The sequence below is a fragment of the Mobula hypostoma genome, chromosome 16 (assembly GCF_963921235.1).
Source record: "Mobula hypostoma chromosome 16, sMobHyp1.1, whole genome shotgun sequence".
NCBI classification, from domain to species: Eukaryota; Metazoa; Chordata; class Chondrichthyes; order Myliobatiformes; family Myliobatidae; genus Mobula; species Mobula hypostoma.
In genome coordinates this window covers 67,130,468-67,150,908 of record NC_086112.1, presented here as the reverse complement: position 1 = coordinate 67,150,908, position 20,441 = coordinate 67,130,468, and the positions used below count along the sequence as shown (strand labels likewise).

Genomic DNA, 20,441 nt, shown 5'->3' with positions numbered 1-20,441 from the left:
CTTGACTAGATTTACAACAGCCTTGGTACACCACGGTTCCTGTACCCTACCATCCTTTCCCTGCCTCATTGGAACGTACCTATGCAGAATTCCACGCAAATAACCACTGAACACTCACCACATTTCTTCCGTACATTTCCCTGAGAACACACAAACTTCCTATCTGCATTCTACACAGATAACCTACCTCCCCTCGACCCGTTATCGTCTAAATCCCATTGAGCCAAGCTTTCCTGCTCTGTCTCCCTCTACTCTGGCACCTGCTCTATAAAGCTGCCTCCTTTTAAACTCTTCTTGCTGTTCTAACTGGCTGATGTCCAAGCACTTGCGCAGTCGTGCCCCGATCAAATCACTGAAGAAATAACTGTCTCCTTTTAAACTTTTCTGGCTTTTTCTTTCAAACAAAAGAATACTTAATCAAACAATACATTTACAATATTACTCAAATATTAAATACACAACACTCCTGCCTGCTTAGCTATAAACTCCAACTCAATATAGAATGCATCATAATTCAAATTTGTAACATCTTGCTTTCTAGTTAGCCTCCTTCTTGTCTGTTCAGTAGGAGTTAACACGTTTCTCCAAATGAGACACCTGAAGAAGTTTTGTGGGTAATCATTGTTTGTGAATATTTTAAAAAGGTGACTTTTTTTCTTCTTGAGGTCCTTGTTACTGCAGTGTGTTTCCACTTGGATGATTAGTGTTCAGATGCATCTTTGCTTGTGGCATTTGGGGTGATTGCTGTGATCATTGAGGATTTGGTCTGTTTTCATCCCTTTCCTGCAAACCGATGTTTCCAAACTTCTGTCTGCATTCCTCCGATCAGCATGTCTAGGAAAGGGAGTTAGTCGTTTCTTTCAACTTCCATGGTAAAATTAGTACCATTGAATAGGTTGCTGATTCAGTTTTGCACCTCTTTTATCTGATTTTGTTTGAGTGTGACCAATGTGTTATCGTCATAGTTTTGGTCTGATAGGTGGTAATGCTGTCCTCTCCAGTTTTTGCAGGATAGCTTCCACAATGTGGCCCGATATGGGAGATACCAATGGTGATCCTTCCAGCTGCTCGAAGCGCTGTCCATTAAACAAAGTTATGTTTGAACGTGATTGAACTGAGAGGAAACATACCGTTGTAGTGCAGATCTCAAAAAGAGAAAACGGAAGTCACCTTTTCGAAGTATTCACACACGATGGTTATGCAAAAAAATTCATCAGAAGGTGCCTCGTCCAGAGGAACAACCTTTTAACTCCTACTGAAAAGACAGAAAGTTAATCCTACCACACATCTGGAAAATTCTGAAATGACGGCAAGACTGATCCAGTATGGTCATCCAGGAAGCTACAAAAATCCTGGCAGAAGCACAAAACAAAAAACCAAGAGAATTCTTAGAAGCTTGGTTCTCAACGGAAGACTCTCTTAACAATCATATTGAACTGGGCACAATTTACCAACCTATGCATCTGCGGGATGGGGTCCGAGGGGTGAGTCGTGGAATCAATGCCCACAACAAACCAATAACAGGAAAAGAGGCCAGTGGAGATCACTCATCCATGTGGCTGGCCAGTGTGACAACTGACCAACAATGTGTCGGATCAATATAAATGTGAGCACCCAGCAGAAACAACACTCAGTTGTGCACTGATAATGTCACCTCCGCTGGTGATGGAACGTTTGTGACCTAACCTTCAGGCTCGGCGAACAACTCTATGAACGAGCTACCAATCTTCTCTTTCGTTTCAAACATTCTCTATCCTGCGCAGAGGGTATCGATCTGCTTTAGTTACTGTGTTGATGTTGACATTAAAATCACCACAGATCCTGACAGACCCATTCTTCTTGGCTACTGGAACTGCTGGTATTGCCCATGGGCTCCACTCAACCTTGGAGAGAATTCGTTCAGCCTCCATGCGTTCTAGCTCACTGGCTACTTTATTACAGCTGGTATAAGGAACCCAATGGGCTTTGTAAAACTTGAATGTGGCATTTTCATTTAACAATATTTTATCCTTGATATGCTTGAGTTTTCCAAAACCGTCCCTGAACACTGCTGTGGCATCAGCCAGTGCCTTTCTTAATTCACTTTCAGTTCACTCTTTTGCAGGGGATGGGGATGCAATTGGTGGATGGATCTCCAATCAAGTTGTCGTTGTCTCAGCTAATCACAGCCCCACAATGCTGGTCCTCCTGTTTTTCCCACGTATAAGCCCATTGTGGCTTGTTGGTTGTTGTATTTCACTGTTATGAATGTCATTCCCACAGGATTTATCTTCTCTCAGATATAAGATCTTAGTTGGACATCTGTAGGCTTCAGCTCAGTATCTTTGAAATGCCATTCAAACTCATTTTGTGTAATGACTGAAACAGTCAAGCCAGAGTCCAGCTCCATTTTAATTAATTTGCTGTTCACTTCTGGTGTAAGCCATATTGCTTGCCTATTGTTAGTTTTCACATTGTAAATCTCAAGGCTTGCTCAGTCCGGTGTCACTCTCAGCATTATCAGATTTTTTTTCATCAACAGCATGCAGATTAGTGCTCTTTTAGAAACTGCACCTTGACTTTTTATCTTATTCTCTTCCCTGTGCAGTCTATTTATTTTTGTCTGCCCAACAAGCTCTTTGAATATGTCCTACTTTGTTGTATTTTCTGTCAATTTTGCCTTTAAACCTGCACTGGTCTGGTGTATGTGAACCCCTGGCACATCAGTAACACAATTTTTGTTGACGAGGCAGTTTCAGTTCAGATGTTGTAATTTTGTTCATACTCACTGTCATTCCTGACTGCAACTCAATTGCGTCCCTGAGCGTGGTTTCCATTGAAACAACGATTTCAACTGCTCTTTTAAATGTGAGTTGTGCTTCAGTTAGGAGCTGTTTTTGAATTCTTTCTTTAAGATTTCACCATCTAAATGATCTCTCAGTGCATCATTAAGCCCATCACTGACAGTTAATGCTCAGACAATTTCTTCAATTCAGCCACATAATCTGAAATGGACTCCTCTTCCTTTTGATTCTGCTTATGAAACCTAAAATGCTCTGCAATCAACAATGCTTTTGGTTCTAAATGTTCTTTCATTACATTCACAATATCAGTAAAGTTCATTATGACTGGTTTGGTTGGAGCAGTCAAATTTCTAAGCAAACTGCATGTTTTCCTACCTATTGCACTCAGTAACACTGACATTCACTTTTCATTGACTATTTCATTTGCTTCAAAATGCTGCTCAATTCATTCAGTATACATCATCCAGTTATCTGCTGTGCAATCCAACACAACTATCTTTCTGATGTATACGGCCATTTCTGCTTTTTATTTATTTATTATTAATATCATTCTGTACTCACCCTTTATGAACCCATGAATTTCATCCATTTGCTGCCTTTTACTTTAATTGGAGCCTCTGTCTCCTCCCTTACAAAGAAAAGTAACATGCTGCACTTCAACAGGTAGGTAGTCCTCTCAGGTTCATTTTAAAAGTTACTCATTGCCATTGTTATGTTTTGTAACTCCAGAAGCAAATTGAAACAAAATCATAAGGGCCAGGATGGCTTCTACTTACTTTTTTCATTGGTGAGGCATGTACATATGATGTGGTGGCATAATGATGTATTCCATTCACGTACTTTTACATATGACCCATAATGAATTATATAAACAAATAAATGCTTAGTCAAGTAATATATTTACAATATTCCTCAAATATTGCTGAAATATTAAATATGATTCCTGCACTATTCCTGCTCTGACTAACATGTGGTACTGGCAGTAATCCAGAGATTACTACCTTGGAGGTCCTGCTCTTCAGTCTCTTTCCTAACTCCCTGTTCTCACTGCCTAGGACCTCTTCCCCTTTCTACCCATGTCATTGGTGCCAATGTGCACCATGATCTCCAGCTGCTTACCTTGCCCCTTAAGAATATTCCGCAACTGCTCTGAGACATCCTGGACACTAGCACGTGAAAGGCAGCACACCACACTGCTGTCTCTTTTGTGGCCACAGGATCTATCGAGTCTTGTATCACTATCACCCTACCTGACTTTACTCTTCCCTGCTGAGCCTTAGAGCCAACCACAGTGCCACTGGCCTGGCTGCTGCTGCTGTGCCCTGGGAGGTCAATCCCCCAGCAGTATCCACAGGGGTGTACATATTGCTGAGGGGAACGACCACAGGGGAACCTGGCACTGACTGCTTTCTCCCCTTACTTCTCCTGGTGGTTACCCACTTACTATCTCAAGCCTGTCCTCTGGGTGTGATCACCTCAGTAAAGTTCTCGTCTATGAGGCTTTGGGCCTCCCAGATGGTCCTAAGTGCATCCAGCTCCAGCCCCAGCTCCTTGAAGTTAGCATTCCACTGCCTTATTTACCATTCTGTCTACACTGGATTAAGGGTTAAGGACAACAAAAAAAAAACTTACCTGCTCTTACCTGTGTCTTCCTTCTGAAACCTTTGAGTCTTCCACTCACCTCGTTCACTTACTCAGCCTCTTCTTGCCGAGCTTGTTATACCTTCGGCTCTAACTTTGTCAGCTTAAGTTTCTACAATCAAATGAATGATTCCAAATGATTCAGCACCCTTAGCCTCTTTAGTTCTCACAGAAGCCTGCTGAGATAAGTAGAGGCAAGCAGATCCTTCTCAGGTTGGATGGGATGGACATGCTTAATGGGACAAAGCAGTGCCCCACTATTCACAATTTGCATCAAAAACCTGGGTGAGGGAATAGAAGGGAAGATTTCTAGTTTGCAGTTAAGAGTGACGAGGATAAGTGAGCAGCATGCAGTGTAATGTGGGAAGATGGGGGCTTATCCACTTTGGCTAGGAAAACAGAAAGGCTGAGTATTTTCAAAAAGTAAGAGATCAGAGTGGTTGATGTTCAAGGGCTCCTAAAATCCTTGTGCATAAGTCACTAAAAACTAACATGTATATGCCATAAATTAGTGGGATGATGGATTTCATTGCTAGAAGATCAGAGCATAAAAAGTAAAGTTGGCTTAATACAATTAGACAGGGTCCTGTTGAAGCCACAACGGTAAAATTTGATCTTACCTACTGTAAATACCGGTTATAGAGAGAATACAGTGAGAATTCATCAGATTTATTCCTAGGGTGTTCAGTCTGTCATATGAGGAGTGAATGAATAGGCAAGGCTCTGTTGCAAGGAACGGGGTGAACCCAAACGCAGGACACTGGCATGGAGATAGGGTTAGGATGCAGGTGAGGGCGTGAGTGTAGCTGGAACCTGACACAAAGCGTTGCTGGAGTTGAACGGCAAACAGAAAGGCAGGCGGCAGGCAACCCTTATCTTGACATGGAGTGTAGAAGGGCAAGCGGTAGACAATACTTTTCTTGACAGGGAGAGACAGAGTTACACAGGTAATCCTCGGTACTGAAGTAAAACTTAGAACACACAATCCTAAGTGGCCGGGAACGTTAATTACCACACTGGCTAAACAACGATCTAGCAACGAGTGGATGCAAAGCCGGGGTTTTTATGCTGCAGGTCTTGATGAGAACCAGGTGTCTCACCATCAAAGGGAATTAGGAGAAAATGGGGAATAAACAGTCGGGACCGTGACACAATCAAAGGGAATTAGGAGAAAATGGGGAATAAACAGTCGGGACCATGACACAATCAAAGGGAATTAGGGGAAAATGGGGAATTAACTGTCGGGACCTTGACAGGCTCCTGTCCCCTAGAGTTCAGTAGAGTAAGGGGTGACCTCAATGTGACATACAAAATATGTAGAGGACTGGAGAGAGATGAAAAGAGGATGTTGCATCTGGCAGAAGAGTGTAAAACAAGGAATAAAAATGTATGAGTAGGCCATTCAACCCTCTAGCCCTTCTCCAATATTCAACCAGATCATGACTGACTATTTATCTTAATACCTGCATATTCCTGCATTCTCGTCATACCCTGTGATTCCTCTTGGATGACAGCCTCAAAACTGATGGTAGGCAATTCAGAATTAAGATGTTCTTGCATCCTACTTGTTTGCCAATATGTCCTTTATGACTAAACTGAGAGAAAGGGCAAAAGAAATTACCTGGTCATGGGAGATATGACAGGGAAATATTGTCTGACTTCCGTCAGTGTCTACAGCTAGATAGATGATGAGCAGAAACTTCTCTATTTTTTTCCATCTTAGAATTATTTGGGCTACCCAGATGGATTAGCTGAAGCTGTCAAAGTAGCAGAGGTTTTGATTGTTCAGTCAGAGCAAAGTGAGATATCAAAAGAGTTGGAAATAAGTATTCCAATAAGTACATAGAGTATCCTAAATGATTTATTACACATGATTTAGTTATAAATTCATACATCACTGCAATGGCCCTTTGAGGTACACTGACCATCAAAAACCCACTTACACCAATCCTCTTCTAATCCAGTGTTGCTCTCCTTAAATTTCCATAAAATGCCCCAGTTTCCAATACTCAGCCACATAAACTAGGGTAAAATTACAGTGGTCAATTAACCTAACAAGTGGCATATCTTGGAGCTGTGGGTGGAAACTGTGCCACCTGGGGAAAATCTACATGATCAGAGGGAGAACTTGCAAACTCCACCCAGACGGCACTGAATTTCTGGTATGAGCCCAGGTTCCCTCTGTGCCACCCAAATATGATTTCTGTCTCTGTTATTTTTACTTTTTATCTTGTCTTCATTTCTTTATCTTTTTCGAAACTGACTCCGATTTTCCTCTTTACATTTGTCCCTTTCTTCATTCTGAAGGGCACCGTCGTTCCCCAGAGTCCTGGATTTCCAGCAGCCCTCTCCAATAGCTTATATTCCAGATACTTGTAGTATGCATTATTTAAGATAAAGATGAGAAGAAAATTATGAGATAAACTAGTAAGTGACATGTTCTACAAATCCTGGTGAGTTAGCCAGTGAAAGGTTTGGTCTGTATGAACGTACTGACTGTATATTTCTGTTCACAGTCCTTGTCGTTGTTACTGGAATCTCACCATGCTAAAGACCTTGTGTGTTCCATCGCTGGGTATTATAAGCTCTATGTGAACTCCAGAGACTCCATTTTTACTTGGCCTGGCAATGATCAAGCTCAGCTTCCTAATACAGAGGAAGGTAATGGTTTAGTTACTGTTCAATTGTAAATAGGAATTCTAGTTGTTCACTGGACATTCTTTTTTCCTGAGTAATGTCTATTGTCACTCGTCCAAGAGAGAGCTGTTTCTTGCTGCATTTGCTAGCATTGTAAATTTGGGGGTTCTCATAATGGAGAGGGTGATCACATCCCTGAGCAGTTCTGATTAGTGCAAGGTTTTCTGAGTCGTAGCTCCATCTCTGAATCGGAAGATTGTGTGTTAGAACCCAAGCTGAGCACACTGTGGCTGTAATAGAGAGTTGGTTTCAATTCAGACATTATGCTCTATTCCATTGGTATGATTTTGAGGCCGTTCATTTTTTCATTAATCTTTGTGGGAGCTTCACTTAACATGAGCTTGCTACAGTTTTCGTTTTCAGCAGTTACTACAGTCAAAAGTATGATATGGCTGTGAAATCCCGGACGTGCAGGTTCTTCTTTCCTTCAGTGTTGTAGCTAGCTAGATCTAATGATTCATGGGGGTGGAGGGGGGGATAGAAAATGAAAAGGAAACAACATTTAGAATTCTGCCCTTAATTCCCATTGTAGAAGGCATCACTCCCTGTAACAGGAGTAATATTGTCCACATGACTTAACATTCCCTGCTGGATCCTTGCTCATTTGATATCAAACGGGGCAGAGCCCAGGGTCTGCTGCTGGTTCAGAAGGAAATTTTCAGTCAGGGTTCTTGCTCTACATTGAAGTCACTCATATAGGTCATTAATCAGATAATCTGGATGAGATCTGGTGGCAGCATTCAAAATGAAGTACTGTACTGTGTTGCCACTCATTGTCTGGCTTTATCGGAAGTCATCACTTCCTGTATCAGAGGATCTCTGTAGGTTCTGCTGATGTTATTCTTAGCTGCAATTATGCTCAGGAATGCTATATTAAGTGAAAATATTTAATAAAGTTTCCCATTTAAGTAAGATTTTCCCCATCTTTAGGCTGTGATTTTTGGTTCTGGATTTTCCAGCCATCCCCCTTGTATATAGAGTCCTGTTAAAAATGCTTAATTCCACCTTCTCATTCTTCTCTACTTCAGTAAGTATAGATCCAACCAATGTAATCTCATATGTCAGTTCTGTCATCCTAGGATTTAGTCCAGTGCATGTTTATTACATTCCCAGGATTTAGTCTACTACATGTTCATTATGTTCTCAGGATTTAGTCTAATGTTCATTATGTTCCCAGGACTTAGTCCAATGTTCATTATGTTCCCAGGATTTAGTCCAATGTTCATTATGTTCCCAGAATTTAGTCTAATGTTCATTATGTTCCCAGGATTTAGTCTAATGTTCATTATGTTCCCAGGATTTAGTCTGCTACATGTTCATTACGTTCCCAGGGTTTAGTCTAATGTTCATTATGTTCCCAGGATTTAGTCTGCTACATGTTCATTACGTTCCCAAGATTTAGTCTAGTACATGTTCATTATGTTCTCAGGATTTGGTCCAGTACATGTTCATTAAGTTCCCTTCAAGAACACTTGAGCTTCTTTGCACCTCCCCTTTGACAGTCTATCACCATTCCATACTGGTTTGTGACCATTTAACTTTCCTGCCACATTCCAAAGACGTATGAGTTTGTAGGTGAATTGGTCACATGGGTGTAATTGGGCAGCGGACACTCATTGGGCGTGAAGAGTCTGTTATTGTGCTATATCTTTAAATCAGGGGTTCCACACTGTGGTCCCAACCTGTGGTCCACACACCCCTCAGTTAATGGTAGGGGTCCATGGTATTAAAGAGGTTGGGAGCCCCTGCTCTAAATAAAAAAATATAATATTGTGCATTTGCACACCTTCCCTGCAACATTTTGGCAGCCTCCTCCCATGTCATGTTACTTGCAGGTGTTAGATTTTGTTCACTTATCCAAATCATTCCTATATATTTTGTGAAATTTTGGAGGCCAAACAGTGATCCTTGTGGCACTCCTTTGACTGCCACCCAAAAAATTCCTTTATTCCTACTCCCTGTCTCCTGCTGAGCAACAATTCTCAATGCATGCTGCTGTATTACGTAGACGCAGCTTAAAGTGCATAACGAAAGAATCTCACAGAACACCTTCAGAAATTAATTCACCTTACACTGATATCTAATATTGATTTCTTAAAAAGTTACTGATTTTTCTTTAAATAGTGAGTGCAATATTTGCCTGAGACGAGAAATGAACCTGAGTGGAGTGAAGTTGCTGAAGTAGCACGCACAATTACTGGCCAAAAATCAGTGAAGCTCTCTCAGTTAAAAGCTCCCCTTAAAGTGATTCCTCAGGCAAAACACCAAGACAATACCACTTTCACCTGAAATAATTGAAAACCAGAAGGACGCAAACATTAATTGCATATCTATGATCAGAAATGTTTGTTGGTGGATCCTCTCTTTGACATGAGATATACCTTTCTCATTGTGCAGGTGATGAGGCCCGCGGGTTAAGTGACTCAGAGTCATTGTCGGATATGGACTCATCGGTAGAAATGTCTGTCCACAGACTGAGAAATGGGTTCATTCAGCCACTGACTGAGGCAGATGAAGATGACAAGAACTCTGAAAATGAGGCAACAGACAGTGACTATATGCAGGAGGATATCCTGGAAGAGACTAGTTGCAGTACAGGGGATGTATCAGACTTTAATGATGAAATAAGTCAGGGAGGTGACACTTGTGAAAGAAGCTGTTCTGCTGACTCACTGGAAGAACTGCAGATGGAGACTTCAATGAGCAGCCTGTCAGGTCTGCACTCATATGATGACTCCTCCGAAGAGGATGACAAAAATTCTGCCGCTGAGGAGAGTGAAGGTGAGCCATCCACAAGCAAGCAGACAATGGAATCTGAAATCAGGGTTCCTCAGCTTTCAACAGAATCGCCAATCTCCACCCAGCCCTTCGCAGAGTACAGCAACAGTGCTATGAAGGAACTGGTGACTTGCCACTCACCTGACCTCAGTCTAAGCACACATCATTCTGCTGCAGAAACCTGGAACCAGCATGCCGAAGTTGTGGATGGGAGTGATACACAAGGGAGCATAGCTTGTGCTTTGATCCAGTACAGTATGGTGACCGAGTTACCACCTATTCCTTCCCCAGTGGAGTCAACTGATGATGGGGATGCATCTGGTGAGTTTCTAATCATCCCTATTCTGGACCCTCCCCTTGGCTTTCGAGACAGCAGTTCTGAGGATGAATTTTTTGATGCAGCTGAAAGATTTACTACATTTGAGACCCCAGATGATGCAAAAATCACTGAAGCTGGAGCAGGTGGGTCAAAACGATGATCACAATTGATTGTCTGTTCTCTCCATCAGATCTCTTCCATCTCAGGGAACATTGCTTTTGAACAGGACACGGAAACACGTTTATATATGGATGTACAACTTGTTATGTCTATTATTCTTCACTTTAAATATTAACAATTTTATTTTTTTTTAATAACTGGTGATGATGATATTGGAGAGGCAATAAATGACTTGGGTGATAGGAAAGATCTGACGACACACACAATGATAAAATAGCAGATTATTGAAGCCAGACACATAATGACCTACCTGTCAGATTCCTTCTTCTTCGCCTCTTTGCCTCTTTCACCTATCACCTGCTGGCTTCTCACATTATTCCCTTTAATCCTGGTAGTGTAGTGGTTAGCGATTACAGTTTGGGGCATTCCAGAGTTCAGAGTTCAATTCTGGCTTAAGAATGTCCTCCCTGTGGAATACATGGACTTTCTCAGAGTCCTCCGGTTTCCGACCACAGTCCAAAGACGTACCGAGTAGGTTAATTGGTCTTTGTAAATTGTCCTCTGATTAGATTAAGGTTAATCGGGGTTGTGGGTTCACTGGGGCAGTGTGGCAAGACCTTCTCCCCACTGTATTGCTAAATAAATAAAGATGGCTTTTTAGAGCAGCTTGGGGTTGAGCCCAGTATGGAAGAGGCAATTCTGCAGTGGGTGTTGTGTAATGAACCTGATTTGATTAGGGAGCTTAAGGTAAAGGAACCTTTAGGAGACAATGATCATAATATAATAAAATTCACCCTGCAGTTTGAGAGGTGGAGCGAAAATCAGATGTATCAGTATTACAGTTAAGTAAAGGGAACCACAGAGGCATGACAGAGGAACTGGCCAGAGTTAATTGGAAGGGAACACTAGCAGGGATGATGGCTGAACAACAATGGCTGGAGTTTCTGGGAACAATTTGGAAGATGTGGGATAGATGCATCCTAAAGAAATATTCAAAAGGGAGGATGAGGCATTTGTGGTTGACAAGGCTATCAAAGACAGCATAAAAGCAAAAGAGAGGGCATATAACATAGAAAAAATTAGTGGGAGGTAGAGGATTGAGAAGCTCTTAAAAACCAAATCAGAAGGCAACTGAAAAAGCAATAAGGACGGTAAAGATGAACTATGAAGGGTAGCTTGCCAATAACATAAAAGGGAATACTAAAAGTTTTTTCAGTTATATAAAGAAGTGAGAGTGGACATCCATATTATCATGCACCTCCACTGTTATTTGGAGGCACATGATAAAATAGGCCAAAGTCAGCATGGTTTCCATAAGGGGAAATCTTGCCCGGCAAACCTGTTGGAATTCTTTGAGGAAATAACAGACAGGGCAGACAAGGGAGAGCCAGTGGATGTTTGTTAACTTGGATTTTCAGAAGGCCTTTGACAAAGTGCTACCCATGAGACTGCTAAACAAGATATGGTATTACAAGAAAGATACAAGCATGGATAAATTATTGGCAAACCCATAGGGGGGAAAGAATGGGAATAAAGGGCACTTTTTCTGGTTGGAGGCTGGTGATTCTCAGGGATCAATGTTCGAACAACCTATTTTTGTGTTATATGTCAATGATTTGGATGATAGAGTTGATGACTTATGACCAGGTTTGTGGATCGGTGGAGGGGCAGGCAGTGTTGACGAAGCAGGGAGTCTGCAGAAGGACTTGGACAGATTAGGAGAATGGGTACAGAAGTGGCAGATGGAATTTAAAGTAGGGAAGTGCATGGTTATGCACTTTGGCAGAAGGAATAAAGGTACAGACTGCTTTTCTAATGGGGAGAAAATTCAGAAATCAGAGGTGCAAAGGGTCTTGGGAGTCTTTGTGCTTGCAGATTGAGTTGGAGATAAGGAAGACAAATGCCTTAGTCTTAGAGAACGAAAATACCAAAGCAAGGATGTAATGCTGAGGCTTTATAAGGCATTGATCAAATCACATTTGTAGTATTGTGAACAGTTTTGGACCACTTATCCCCCAATCAGGTTTATTATCACTGGCATGTGACGTGAAATTTGTTAACTTAGCAGCAGCAGTTCAATTCAATACATAATCTAGCAGAGAGAGAAAAAAACAATAAATAAAAATAAAACATAATAATAAATAAGCAAGTAAATCTGTTATGTATATTGAATAGATTTTTAAAAATGTGCAGAAACAGAAATACTGTATATTAAAAAAAGTGAGCTATGTCCAAAGCTTGAATGTCCATTTAGGAATCAGAAGGCATAGGGGAAGAAGCTGTTCCTGAATCGCTGAGTGTTTGCCTTTAGGCTTCTGTACCTCCTACCTGATGGTAACAGTGAGAAAGGGGCATGCCCTGGGTGCTGGAGGTCCTTAATAATGAACTAGCACTGGAGATGGTCCAGAGGAAGCTCATGAGAATACTGTAATCCTGGGAACGAAAGGGTTAATGTACAAGAAGCATTCGATGGCTCTGTGCCTGTACTTGCTGGAGTTTAGAAGAATGGCAGGGGCAGGGGTGGAGAGAGTGGGAAGATCTCTTTGAAAATTGAAAGGCCTGGATAGAATGGCTGTGGAGAGGATATTTCCTGTAGTGGGGGAGTCTAGGACCAGAAGGCACAGCCTCAGAAGAGAGGGATGTGCCTTTAGAACAGCTAATTTTTCACAACTTCCTCTCAGAAGGCAGACATTTGACAGTCTTCTAATTCAGCTAGTTGGGCATATTTCTTTCCTCTCTACCCCCAAAACTCTTTACTGGCCACGAACAGTTTTACCTTGGGATATCCTGTCAGGAGTAATATCTGGGAGGGAGAAAATCTGCAGGAATGGTATCTCAAAGAACCTTGCAGCCCACTGGATCTGTATCAGCTCTTCAAGACAGTTCTTTGAATTTGTAATTGGAACTAGCAAGAGATCAGTACAGATCACGCTGGCGCTCCAGTGATACATGGCACGAGACCTGGCCCCACCACTGCTGCTTTCTATGGTGACATTTTTGTGCCTAGGCCTCTGGTCTGATGAAAGTGTGTCTGCTACAGTACTTTGCATTTGTTTTCACTGCACGCCATGACTTTAGTGTCGGAGGAAAGGAAGAGTCTGTGAAAAATTGGTTAAGGTAACACATGACACTTGAAGAGCATTTTTAAAAGAACCACAATCGCTTGGTGTAAATGCCATGCATTCTAGATTGCTCAGTTCTGAAAATGAAGGAAACTTTAAGCATAATCTTTCAGTTGCTCTCAATAAGGCTGTGGTGTCAAAAGATTGGAATATAATGGTTGAACACTTCAGAAAAAGCAAAAACGATAAACTAATTCAGCAATTTAATGTCAATTAGTGTGAGAACATTCAGAGCTAGGAAGTGATACAAAAATTAACTGACATAAGGTAAGAGCAAAGCACATATGCGTACATTTGTTATGGTAAGGAAGAGAGGGTTGATATAGTAGAAGTTGTTGATGTACTGTACATATGAACTTCTTAAAGACTCTTGTTAAAATGTCCTTACTGTAAATTGTTGATGCAATTGAAGTCCATTAGTTGTAGCTGAGAGTGGAGGTAAACAGTTGTTTCTTTTAACCTTGACAGAATTATGCATGGTTGTCCCCAAGGTTTTTATGTTCTGTCTAGTTATTAACCTGGACTCGAGTACACTAGGCTTTATTTCAAGTTTTGCCGACAGTAGAAAACTGAGAAGTGTTGCAAACAGTAAGAAAAAAATTCAAAATAACAGAAAGATTGGCGAACTGGGTGACATTTGGCAGCTGAAATTAATGAGAGAAGTGATACGTGATTCAGCTTGTTAAGTATCTGAACATGAAGGTACAATTTTAAAGATGGTATCGGTAAAGGAAAACCAGAGTGATTTCATTAGTAACTGTCTGACATCCACAGCCTTTGATTTAGGGTGCTCCTCAAATACAAATATTTCTCTACATTTACCCTGTCATAATTTAAAAAATCTCTCTTAGCTTACAACTTGAATATGTTTTCTTTTAAAGAAAGTAGTCCTCAGCTTATACAGCTATCCTATCAGTTATCATCATTCAGTTTTCGAGTAATTCTTGTGAACACTTTTTGAACATTTTCAGAGTCTAGTACAATTTTTGGTCTGTATAAACTATCACCAAAGAAATAATAACAGCACAATATTGTCCAACACAGTTTTAATTTGATGTCTTGTTTAGTTCTATTCCTGTGGAATATTCTTTTCCGGTATGCATTTGCATCTTTATTTTGACATTGCTACTTTTAGTGATTTGTGTGCCTGTGAGATCTTGTAACTTTGTACTTCTACCCATTTGTGTCTACAACTTGGATGCCAAGCACTTTTTGAGCACAATCTAGAACTGTGTACAGTAAAAGTCCAGGTCAGAAGTCACAAGAAAAATCACAATATCGGGACTTTCTAACTTTAAGAAAATGTTATGATAACGTACTGCCTTTAAGGGATATTAAAAACCAAGCTGAAGGTTCACAGCCATTGGCTCACAGCAGCAATGACAGTTTCACGTGTCCAATAGGAAATGGACAGGAGTTCTTTTAAAGGTCTCTGTGCAGACAGAGGGAGTCAAAGAGGTGTGACGGATTTACGAAATAGTGAGGACGAGTATGAAATAGAGGGGCGATTCTAGTTAGAGGGGCAAATAGAGATCTTGCCCGATGAACTGCAGAGAAACTCTGTAAGGCTGTGGTACATGTGGCACAGTACGACTTGGTGGGGCAATGAATACAACAGGGCCAAGGATGGGGCAGGGGAATGGCAAATGCTGGGGTGGGCTGGGGTGGGGAGGCAATGGCTCTGGAGTTAGGCAGGGTCATGATAAAGATGAGTAACTGAAATATGATGGGGCTGTGGGTGGGTGTTTTTCCCTGAGTGCCAGAATGAGTCTGAGGAAGCAAGTGATCTGATGTGACTCCTTTGAGTGTTGGAAAAATGCACTGCCTTTGATGGGTGGGTCTCACCTTCCTCGTTACTCCTTCAATATTTTCCACTTGGCTGTAGCTAAAGTGTAGTATTGGGATGGGACAAAATATTCTCTTGTACTGTCAGTTGTGCAGGAGTGTTTAGTTAACCTCAGTCAAAAACAATGAATAGAAGTATGTCATGAACAAAAACATGCAAAATACATAAATAAAAATGTGTACTTTTTGTCAAAGCTACAACAAAATGAAAAAAGGTATAAATTACCATCTTTCATAATTTAGGACATTACAAAGTTCCTCACTGCAGTGAATTTCTATGGTTCTATGATTCCCAAATACTGTAAATATTTTTGAAGTTTAGTCTTAGTTTTATTGGGAAGACGATTTATAAACTGAAAGTCTCACAGACAAGTTTACATTCTTGATCTTCTGCTGCTGTAGTCCATCCACTTCAAGGTTTGACAAGTTGAGCATTCAGAGATGCTCTTCTGCACACCACTGTTGTAACATGGTTATTGAGTTACTGTTGCCTTCCTGTCAGCTTGAACCAGTCTGGCCATTTTCCTTTAATCTTTCTCATTAACAAGGCATTTTCACCCACAGAACTGCTTCTCACTCGATGATTTTTTGTTTTTCACACCATTCTCCATAAACCCTGTAAACTGTAGTGTGTGATAATCCCAGGAGATCAGAGATACTCAAACCACCCCATCTGGCACCAACAATCATTCCATGGACAAAGTCACTTAGATCACATTTCTCCCCCATTCTGATGTTTTGTCTGAAGACAATTGAACCCCTTTATCCGTATCTGCATGCGTATACGCATTGAGTTTCTGTCACATGATTGGCTGATTAGATATTTGCATTAATGAGGTGTACAGGTGTACAAATATTGTGGTTACTGAGTGTATAAGATCAAACTGTTTTGGTGATGTTGGATGAAAGATCAGCATTGGTCAGGACAATGTAACCTCCCAAACTCTCTTTCACATTGTATGTTAGGATCTTATACATCTGTCTAAAAGGCAGAAGGGGCCTTGGTTTAATGTCATACCTTATGCACTGATCTCTGGAATGGGAATGGCTCTATAGTGCCCATAGCTGACGCCAATACTGTCATCATTAATGCTGTGGTTTTACATGTGTGACAAATTAAATACCAAAGAAGGGAGTTTGAAAGACTCCCTACTGGGGATAAAAGAATGACGATTCTTCTTCATTGTGCTAGGAAATACTTAGTTTTCCGGTGTAATGTAGCTCAACTCTGGGGTTAAAGCAGCAAGCTCAGTGTTGTAATGGGAATTAGATGGTAAGTTAATGTTCTGGGCTCCTACCTCACTTAGCCCCTTCTACAAACTTTGGGCTCCTCCGCACAGGGCTACCTTAAGAAACACAGTGGTGGTGGGAAAGGAATTTGGAAGGAGCAGTAGTCTGGACTTTTTAGTAGCAACCAGAAGACCTCAATGCTGGTAGAGAGGAGCACATTTCCAGCAACCTCATCCTATTGTGTCTTGGCCTCACATCTGCTGCAAGACCCAATTTGGGTGGTGAGGAGTAAGGCAGAGTGAAGAAGATGGGCGAAGTGGGAGACGGTGGGTTTGATATTAGATATGTCTCTGTGGCATGCAAAAAATTCAAGATGAATTTTATCTTGCACTTGCATTCTGACTAGATTTTACTGTAGATTGCATCTTAGTATTGTCATTGAATCATAGGTTTAACATTACAAGTAGATATGTAGATTAGGTCACTAAAGATATTTGTAATGACTTTACACTATAAATGACATAGGAAGAAGAGATCCTGTTCTACATCCATTACTCCGAAAAACTTTGACTTAAAATAGAGGCACAAAAGACTACATTTTCTAAAATCTAGAAAAACAGACAAGATGCTGGAGGAATTCAGCACATCAGGCAGAATCAATGAGGAAAATTGGGGTTTCAGCCTGAAGTATCAACTGTCCATTTCACTCCACAAATGCTGCTTGGCTCGTTAAGCTTCTCCAGCATCTTGTTAGATTTAGAATCGTTTCCCTTTTGCACAGTTTCATTGACCACACTCATACGTGAATTCCAGGTATTTCACAAAATCAAGTAGCAAAGGAGGCGAATGAATACAGGTATCCATTAGCACGGTGAGGTGGTTGCAGAGTATGAATACAGGTATCCATTAGCACGGTGAGGTGGTTGCAGAATGAAACCAAATGAGTGGTGTGGATCCCAAACATAGTATAAGGAGCTGAATGGGATAGGAGCCCTAAAACCTCACCTATCACCTAAATTCCTTGTGAGTGCTGCTTGTATGTTGTTGATATGATGTTTTATGTGCCTGTGATGCTGCTGCGAGTAAGTTTTTCATTGCACCTGTGCATACATGCACTTCTGCATATGACAATAAACTCGACTTTCTGCAATTGAAACACTGGAAAAAAATCAAACAATTTTAGCTGCAGCAAAATCAATGTGTTTATTGGCATTTGCATGAGTTGATACTTGAACAAGTTCAAAGTATTTTTATTTTGTGGCAGATTTGGAGTCCGCCTGTATGAAGAGGATTGAGGAGAAATGGAATGTGCAGACAAGCCCCAGCCGTTATGAGATTACAAAAGATACTGAGCATATGGACAGCAGTAAAGATAAAAGTCAAGAAGCAAAACCTGTAATAAATTCAAAAGAACGCTTTACACCCAAGGATGCTTTTGATGTAAAACCTTATCTATCCCACTGTTATTCAAAGAAAGCCGAAGATTACAAGTATTATTATGACAGGGAAAATCTTATATCAAGAAAACAACAATTGTCAGCTTTCTCTTCTGTGGTCAATAATGAGACCGAATCTGCCTTATTGGAACCTGAACTAATCAGTCCATTAAAGTCCATCTCTGTCTGCATCAATAAAAAGGCTGCACCTAACCTAATGGAAATGGAGCCTGATACAATGGAAATCAAATCAGTTACAGAAGCAATTACAGTTATTACTCCAGTTTCAGCTATGCGTTATCCGTGTGACTCAGGCTCTAAAATGGGCAATCCTCCATTAATAGATGGCTTGGAACAAGATGAAAGCGTAAGTAAATCTTTTATTGATGTGGAGCCACCCCGATCAGCTTGTTCGAAGACTGAAAGAAGTTCCGGTCTTTCAGAAGTAATTCTGGAGCTTGGGCAACTGTGCTTAGAGAATCCAATAGAAGGTAAAGCATGTTCTGTTCCCACTGTATTCTGTACTGATGAACAACAAACCCTGAACACAACTAGTGTGACAGGCAGTGACCAAAATGATGTAATTATGGAAAGTAGTACAGGACTAGAACAGGGAGATGATAAGTGTAGTCCATGGGTAGATTTCAATCAAAGTGAAACTGCAATTAGACAGATGTCATGTCAAAATGATCTCAGAAAGAATACATGCACTTTCAAAGTAGAATCTGACAATTGTGACCCCGCAAAAGCATCTTACCAAGAAAGCAATAGCAGTGCAGCTGCGCAAAGACATTTGTTGATGATCAATGGGGATCAAGATTTCCCACAGGTGACAGTATTGCAGGAGGAAATATCTGACAGAAGAAGTTCCTCTTTGGGAGACAATGAAAATAAAAGTGTTTGTCCTCTTGACATGAACAGATTGGTTTTGGATTTAAATCACATGTCCTTTAAAACATTTGGCACAGTCAAACATATCTCATCACCAACCTCAGAAACAAAGATGGAAATTTTCTCAGTGAGGCCCCCGAACATTTCTAACCTTCAGACGGGACATGGGAAAGGCAACCAATCAAAGGTAGAGCCAAATTCCAACCACGTTGAGTATCTTGTGCCTCCCACACAAATAAATGTAGATAATTTCAGTGCACCAATTCCTTGCCTAGGGAATAAAGATACTTCACACAAAGTATCTTCAGAAACAACTGAATCAGAGCCCCTCTGTGACTTAGACACTGCAGTGACTCAGGAGTCTTCAGCAGTGCACAGTGTATGTCCATCTGCCAAACTCAACAATCTCAGTCGGCAAGAAGAAGAGGAGTTAGGTCTTAATGTTGACTCTGAAAAGTTAGCTATTCTTACAACTGATACAACTAAACAGCTTTCAACAAGTGGAAAGGAAGCTTGTAGCTGCCAGATGGTATATGGGAATTGTTTCCGAGCTTTGGGCATTGATGCTAATGATGAACACAAAGAACTAGAAAGTCTCACACGGCCACTTTCACCAAAGACCACTCCACCTGCTTCAGGAAGCCCCTTGCCTCAAGGCCTTGCTACGTTTAATAAACAGGGTGAAGAAACCATTGCTGCCAAGTGTTATTTTGGTATTCTTGATGCTGTGAAGGATGGAAATCTGGTCCTACCACTGTTCAAAGATAAAAGGTACAACATGCCAAATGGATTCAGGTTGGTGCAAAATGATGTTGTGGAGTTACTCAACGTTCTGAAGGAATGTCCCAGAGAAAGCCACACAGAGGAAGATTGTACAGCACTTACTTCAGTAGCCAGGCAAAAACTCGACAGGGAGTGCAGAAAGTTGATGTCTGCCTGTCAAAAGAGCGTGAAAGTAAACCAAACTCCTGATGAGATGATCCTTGGGGTTTCAGAAAGTTTCCAAGCCCTCTCACAACTATCTGAGACATGCTTCCAACTTACAACATGCCTGAGATGTGCTAAGGACCATGCAGAAGTGGCCAGTACCTTGAGAAAGGTTGTCATGACTTACAAAATCTTTGTGCAAGCCTCTGAGAATGCATGTGGCAAAATGTCAGATGACTTAAGCATGAAACTTTTAGCAGAGCAGTGTGCGTCTCTATTTACAGATATTTTCTGTCTGAATCAGTTGTTCACAAGTATTTCACCATCACAATAGAAACCATTGTTTACAAAATCTGTTGGACTGAGAGGGTAAATTGGAATTCCTACAACACACCAGAGTGATGCACCATTGGTCCTTTGCAGGCAAAATGTACGTTACAATGTGACACAGTGCAATTCATGTGGTCTGTGCCAGCCAACAAGGACTTCACTTAAAGGTAGAAGACAACGTCATAGTTTGGTATTAACATTATTTTGTCACAACTGCTTGCTTACTCCAAACTTCTATAGACATCATATGGAAAGACTGGCTAATTCATTAAGAAGCTGACCTTTTGTTTATATAACTGAGTTTTGAGTTTAGTTCATTGCA

The 20,441-nt window shown here is 41.0% G+C and overlaps 1 protein-coding gene across 1 annotated transcript in view; it reads left to right on the top strand.

Moving 5' to 3' along the window:
* LOC134357497 (FERM and PDZ domain-containing protein 1) overlaps nt 1-20,123 on the top strand; it is a 99,920-nt gene extending 79,797 nt beyond the window's left edge. Inside the window, exons 10-13 of the mRNA XM_063069122.1 lie at nt 6,941-7,085; nt 9,519-10,361; nt 17,800-18,462; nt 19,204-20,123. Coding sequence (XP_062925192.1) covers nt 6,941-7,085; nt 9,519-10,361; nt 17,800-18,462; nt 19,204-20,123 — 2,571 coding nt within the window. The remainder of the gene's footprint in view (nt 1-6,940; nt 7,086-9,518; nt 10,362-17,799; nt 18,463-19,203) is intronic.
* The last annotated feature ends 318 nt before the right edge of the window (nt 20,124-20,441 follow it).